The sequence below is a fragment of the Bidens hawaiensis genome, unplaced genomic scaffold (genome assembly GCF_021521415.1).
Source record: "Bidens hawaiensis isolate Kalapana, Puna unplaced genomic scaffold, B.hawaiensis_p1.1 tig00014401_1, whole genome shotgun sequence".
In the NCBI taxonomy this organism is placed as follows: Eukaryota; Viridiplantae; Streptophyta; class Magnoliopsida; order Asterales; family Asteraceae; genus Bidens; species Bidens hawaiensis.
This window is the reverse complement of record NW_027492244.1, coordinates 295734-302624: the sequence shown is the minus strand read 5'-3', so window position 1 is coordinate 302624 and position 6891 is coordinate 295734. Positions and strand designations below refer to the sequence as shown.

General features: G+C 33.8%; 1 protein-coding gene across 1 annotated transcript; it reads right to left on the bottom strand.

Moving 5' to 3' along the window:
• Positions 1 to 1510: 1510 nt before the first annotated feature.
• Positions 1511 to 3918, bottom strand: LOC143546530 (uncharacterized). The gene is made up of 2 exons (XM_077038185.1): positions 3553 to 3918; positions 1511 to 2093 (listed from the first exon to the last, which is right to left on the bottom strand). Exons 1-2 carry the CDS (start codon positions 3830 to 3832, stop codon positions 1723 to 1725), a joined length of 651 nt encoding a protein of 216 aa, XP_076894300.1. The 5' UTR covers positions 3833 to 3918; the 3' UTR covers positions 1511 to 1722.
• Positions 3919 to 6891: the final 2973 nt, after the last annotated feature.

Sequence of the window (6891 nt, the reverse complement as noted above, 5' to 3'; positions counted from 1 at the left end):
CCAAATTTCAGGTAATTACCCTTTGGTTAGTGGGTGGTTAGTGGGTACACCCTTTAGTTTGTTAAAAGTTACCTCTTGGATTGTTGAAAAACTTTTCTTAAAATTTTGATCTTGATATAATTTTATAACTCAAGAAAGTTGAAATTATAAAAACTATAAGTTAAGAGAATTAGCATATTATTCTATTACCCAAGGACAGAGAATATAAAAGGAAAAGAAATTGTTAGCGGGCATGATTCGGGCAAACGGGTATGTATCTTTCGGGTAACTGGGCTGATATCACCTAACATCATGCATTCATAACTTTTAAAAGTAACATCATATCCGATCTCACACCCGAATGCCTTTCCTGAACCCATCCTGAATGTTTCAGGTTTGGCCATAAGCCCTAAGGGTCGGGCTCATTATTCATTCCTATTCCGGAGATGGGAATTTGAGAAGTATGAAGTATCCTGGGTTCTATCTCCAACACTGCCAAGTGCCAAGGAGAAACTAATTTTCACTGTGCACTACTGAGTCTGGTTGGAAGGCTTGGTTTTACTTCTCACTCTTGCGGTGTGGGGCTTGAGGCGGATTGGGGTTTGTTTGATAGGATTCAACCTTATAAGCCAAACTGCCAAAGCTTTTTAATGCTGGAGTCTAGTAAATTAAGGAAAATGATTTGTCACTAAAGTTGATTTTGTACACATCTAATTCACCTTTAGTCCATCTCATAGTTACAAACTGGAACTGTAAAAACTGAACAATAAACTGAGCCGTTTGGATCTCGAATTCACTTCGTATTAGATAGTACAGTTGGTCTGAACGGTAAGCAACCCCCCCCCCCCCCAATCATCAAGAATATCCAAAAGGGCAAGAGGCTCTTATACTGGTTCACGTTTATGCATCTCATACGAAATTTAATGTGACCCGCCGAATGTGCATTTTTTTTTATCTAAGGTTCAAGAAAGAATATCATACTGGCATTGGAATTAAAACCGTTAGAAGGGAAAATGATGTAATTTTGATGGGCATTGAAGCGTCAATCGTTTGAATGAAAACTGGTCAATTGGGATTGTGTATTTGTATGTCACATGTCAAACAAGAATGATACAAAAATGAAACTGGTCTTTTATAGGTTATAAGCGGATAAATAATCTCTAACGTGTATACTGATTATATCTTACATGTTAATTATTTACAAAGTTTTAAATGGAAAAAATCATTATAGGCCCGGCGAATATCTAAGCCAATGTTATCATGTTAGCCAGCCTGTTTTGTCACATCTAATAGTTCAAGTTATGAAATCAAAACACCTTTCTTTACCGATAACTCGATTTAAAAACAATGCTAGACGCTCTGAGGCATTTATGCCCCTAAAGCCAAGGGACGAGACACAAAGCGAGAGCTTCATATGATCAGACATTATAAATTTTGACATGAGGGAGCGCGTTTTGTGTGTTTCTTTTCTAGTTGCAGACTATTTAAAACAATGTCCAAAAAACAAAAAAACATGAAAGAAAGAAACTCAAATTTAAACAATACAAAATGACTCAATCGCGTCTGTATACAAGATCATAATTTCCAAAAACCGACAAGAAAATTGGAACCCAGGTATCACAATAAGGTACATGAGATCATATCTAAAAGTCAAACAAACCATGTCATCCCACTGCTTATAACCCCCTGTGAGACCCAAATTCTAGGAAAATAAGGTTAAAATAACATCATAACAATCTAACCTCAAAAATGTCGGGTTTTTGTTTGGGCTTGAAGATTTTGATTGTCATCAAGAAGGCGATCATATTCAAGAAGCAAGTCTGCAGACTGTTTCTGTAATGAGGTAACATGAGCTTCTGCAGTTTCAATCTTTTTATCCTTTTCTTGGGACTCGAGTTTTAACTTATTTATGGTTTCTGTTAAACCGGATATCTCTTTCTGCAGTTTCTTGATTTCTTCTTTTGATTTATCTTCATTTTCTTTTAACTGCAGCTTCTCTGCTTCCAGCTTTTCAACTTCTTTTTTAGATGAACCGCCATTTTTTCGCAAATTAATTAGCTTTTGAAGATGATGGTGCATTCGATCGATTAAGAAGCCAAGATACAGTGAGAACCCTGCAAAGTAATAGAATACCAGTTTGACTATGGAAATAATTCACATGTAACATATAGTCGGTAGCCTTAAAACTTATCATTTGTATTAGCAATTGATTTTTTGATAAAAAAAACTGTCAAAATCTAGGTATATTTTCAAGTTGAAAAATAGCTTGTTTGACCTCCAAAACTTCAGAGTTCAGACTAATCTAACTACCTATTATACATATCTATTGAACACACCTTAAATTTCTCACATTTTTATTGTTATTTTGTAGATATGTCAGTAGAACCTATTGAGATAGTCAGCATTACATCAATGCTTAAGGGCACTTCCATTGTTTTATTCCTAATTTGGTACCTATGAATAATTTTCAGGCCGATAGCAAAATGTATCAAGTGCCATGATCACATGAATGAAGGTTAAACAAAAATTTCAGATTTAATAAATCTCGTATTAGAAACAAACAATTGAATGCAAATTACTAAAATAAGCATCTTCAAGGTTAATCACATCTTCGGTGAAAATGTCCCAAGACCAAACTCGCTTCTTGAAAACTAAAAGAACAATATCCAGAACACACAAAACCGATGAAGTTCACGTATTATTCACATGTATCATTTTCCTCAATTGTCTGTTTTTGTAGGTCTGTCTACCTACTCTTATTTAACAAGATACCCACTAAAACCACACCCATTGCGTTATGGGCCAGAACCAAATCTAGAACTAATGTTTGGTTTTAAGATTTTCATGATCAATTGGTTAATGTTAAAAACAGAGTTTTTTTAGATATTCTTTGTAGGGAAAGGCAGCTCGGTTAAATCAGTCAACCTTAAGTTCTAGTGAGAGCCAATTCAATCCCATTTATAATCGACATATTATCAATCAGAAAAGCAACAAGTTGTTCATTTATAAACAAGGAAACGTGTCAAATATTATTATTATTATTATTAAATAAATAAAGTGTAATAAAACTTCTTTTGACTATTATATACTTACAAAGAATATAAAAAAACATAAGGTTAATTATTATGATGGTTCAGTTTAGTTATTTGTAAACATATAATCATAACTGATTAGCTGAAATACAAAATTCGGTTATAAAAAAACCATCATTTTCACAATAGATTCGGTTTCAGTTTTATTATCCCGGTTTTACAACTATGGCATGGCTGTTTGGTTAGCCTGATCACCCCTGCCCCTAATCAAAAGCAATAACTTGATCAACCATAAGAATGTGACAACTATAACAAAACAAACAAGCAAACATTTATATATAACTATTACTTCTATTAAGCAACACAGTCAACAAAGGGAGTGTTTGGATGCTTATCTATCATAACAACTACAAAAAACCAGGATTAAATAACTAGATAACCAATTGACTTAAGTCAAAAAAATAATTAATTAAAAACTCATTTTCCTTGTTTACCAAAAACCCCTAATCATTAAGAAAAACATAAAGAACCAAAAATGTACCCATGAGAGAAGCCTCAAGCAAATGAGTTCTCCAAAGAACTTGATCCATGGGAGTCATAGTACCAATCTTAGCACCCTTGTTTTGAATCTTGACAATACTAACCCAATTCGAAAACAAGATCACCGACATTGTCCCAGCAATTGTCAAAACAGTGCCTTTTCTCATCTTCACTTGATCCAAACCGTTCATCACCAGCTCTCTAAGCGGCCCAATTTTCACCATTAACAGAAACGCAACAAAGGCCTCAGCAAATACAAGAAAGAACAGTAAGTGGATCATTTTTTATTAAAGTTTGAATCTTTTTCACTTCAACTCAATTGGGTCTTCGATTTCATGTAAGATATTGAATACCCACTTACTTCTAGGGTTTCGGTTTTGCATACCCAGATCTGAAGGAAGTTAAAGCTGTGTTGTGTTGTGTTGTGTTGTAGTGAGCGTAAGAAAATGGGCTGAAACGAATGAGAGTGAAGCGTGAGTAAAGGGTTGATCTATATAGGGAAGTGTATCAAGAGTTTGGTTTGTGGGTCAAATGAGACTGGTGTCTTTGTGTTTTGGTTTTGGACTTGTGTCGTCAACATCTATGTTCTTTGGGTCCTTTTTACTTCCTAGTCTTATTTTTAAATTCGTTCTTACAACTTTGAAGTTTGAAACTATGTTACTTGCTAGTTACAATGATTTTTTTTAGTGAAACGGAGTAGAATAGGTATATAATATGTTGAAATGGGTACATGATGATCAAGTCTGATGTTTTCGATTCTTTTTTCTTAGAACAGAAGCTTTTACTTGAACTTGAGTAGTTGTCACTTGTCTGGAACTGATGCTACACTTTGGGGCTGCAGTCTCTTCTTCTTAGCACGGATGTCCGGCTACGTTCACCATACAAGCTACACTTTCAGATCTCTTTCCATGTAGTCGTGCGACAGAGAGTCAAATAGGTCGGGAAGAAAGAGAGTGAGGTTGGGTTGGATGACAATCATGACATACATCTTGGTTGGTCCCACCATCATTGGGGATTGGAATATATAGTATAGGTTTGGTAAGAAGTCAATAGTACGTATCTTCCCTTCCCAAGTCTTAATATCGGCTGAAGCATGTATGAAGTTGCGTTGTAGTTGACAAACCTTGCACCTCTTCCCTTGCTTTACTTCGTAATCATAAGGAGACTAGGTTCTTCTCATTCATGCTTTAGTGCGCGGAGGGGCCCTTAGGTTTTTCGGGGCATTGGTTTCTCATCAATGTTTGTGTTACTCAAGCCGACGGTATAAATAAACCAATATTTTAGGAAGATCTTACTAAAAGTAAAGTTATTGGTCAAATTTAGGAAGAGTAAAAAAAGACAAACTTTATCTATATTTCAGGTGATAAGAAGGTTGCTTCCACTAATATTTTAACTTTATAATATTTTTTTTATATGTATAATATATGAACCAATTAATATAACATAAAAAGTGGCTAATGGAATCAAGGCAACAACCACACAAAAGGGACCCATAACAAATTGTATGTGTAGTCCCATTTGCTATTGGAGCTCCTAATTAGATCGGAATCAATAAACACAGTACTTAATATCACTCTTGAATGAAATCGATAGACGGGTGATTTGTAGTCGGTATGCAAACAAACAATAAGAATAAAAGATGGATGTATGGTATCATTGTATGATTTTATAACCGAATGATTACAAATGATAAAACTCCACACGCACATACAAATAGTTAAGTACCTATCAAACCCTAGAAGAGCTCATGTCGGGAAAGACGACTACAAAATCACACACAATAAATCTCTAGGTCCCTTGATACATGTAGTTGAGTTCATCACGCCAGCCGCCTTTGATGATAAACATGGTTTCGCCAAGACAACATTCTTTCGCTCCATGGGCGAAACCTTCTTTCTTTACTTCATACTTTGCTTAACATATTAAGCCGAACCTAAATGCGAAACAAACCTACTTTCACCTAAACATATACAAAGAAAACGTAGATAACCAAAGGTTGTGCGCCCTTTCGCTTGCAGCCGAAAATATCCTTAGGCAAAACATTTTATGAGCGTAGGTCTCATTAATAACCCCACATAGTAGTAAACTACCGCTTGTATATAGTGATGACTAAAGTGGTAATGCATAACTATTAGATAGTATGTGAAGATGGAAGAGAAAAGAGTCCTTCATTAACTGACTATCTTTTCTTAAGAAATGACGCGATGTTGACTAGATTAGATCCAATGGAATGCAAACGTACCTAGTTTATAACGCAGATGTTGTTCAATGTCAAATATAGTTTTATGTTCTTAACCACTTATTGTTTTAAGTAGATTTAATGGGTGTTTGGTTTTTACTAGAACTTGAAAATTACTTTGATATGAGGATATGTCATGACTCGTGAAGTCGGGTAAACTATATAATGGTTTCTAAAACGTTGTTAGGATTAGTGTCCACGTTTATAGATAGAAGTTGAACAAGATTTTAATGTTTTCCAAATGATTTTAACAATGAAAATTAACGTTCTACCAAACAAAATTTAGCATTTGTTGGCATATGCGAATCTATTACAAAATCAAATCATCTAAGTGAAAAATGACCTATGTATTCATAAAAATCTCTCATTACAAAAATCATTCTTCACCACAAGCAAAAGGTCAACATTTTGCTGTAAGATAGTGAAAAAAAATGAGGGTTTTGTACTCACCAGATGAAAAATACATGTTTTTTTTCATTGAATTTGAACGTAAATAACTATATTTTATTTATATAAATATTGTTTACTGGACTGACCTTCTATTATGTGAGAGCTTCATAGCGAACGAAATTGTGCCCATATGAAGCTAAAGATAAATGAGCAATCGTTGCTCAAACTAATGATCATGACGATATGAATATAGTATAAGATATAATCTCTCATGAATATATATTATAAACTAAAATATAATTTAAAACAATAGAAAAATTAGTAAAAGATATTGTATTTTTTATAAAATGGTGAATGATATCCACCCCAATAGGATTAATTTTTATATCATTTTAGGAAAATTAAGTTGGATTGCACAAATAAGAGGAAAAAGATCTAACCGTTGTGTAGGCAAAGATGTGTGACGTATAAAGTATTTTTATTTTTATTTATTATTATTTTTTTAATCTTTGTAACTTTGATCTATAACACCTATATTTCTTTTAAACCCGATAAAGCAAACTATTTCATTTCAATATTTGTTCGTAATTTGCATAAAAACATTAAGGTTTCAAACCCCCTTTCAGGAAAAAAAAAAAGAAAAAAGAAAAGGAAAAAAAAGACGATTCAAGTTGTGATACTAACGGCGTGTTGGATTTTATAGAAGGCAAG

Bases quoted from the DNA above. Each gene is read 5' to 3' on its own strand.
- LOC143546530 (XM_077038185.1), bottom strand. From the start codon at position 3,832: ATGATCCACTTACTGTTCTTTCTTGTATTTGCTGAGGCCTTTGTTGCG. The intron at 2,094-3,552 runs GTACATTTTTGG...ATTACTTTGCAG, and splicing joins GCTTGAGGCTTCTCTCATGG to GGTTCTCACTGTATCTTGGC.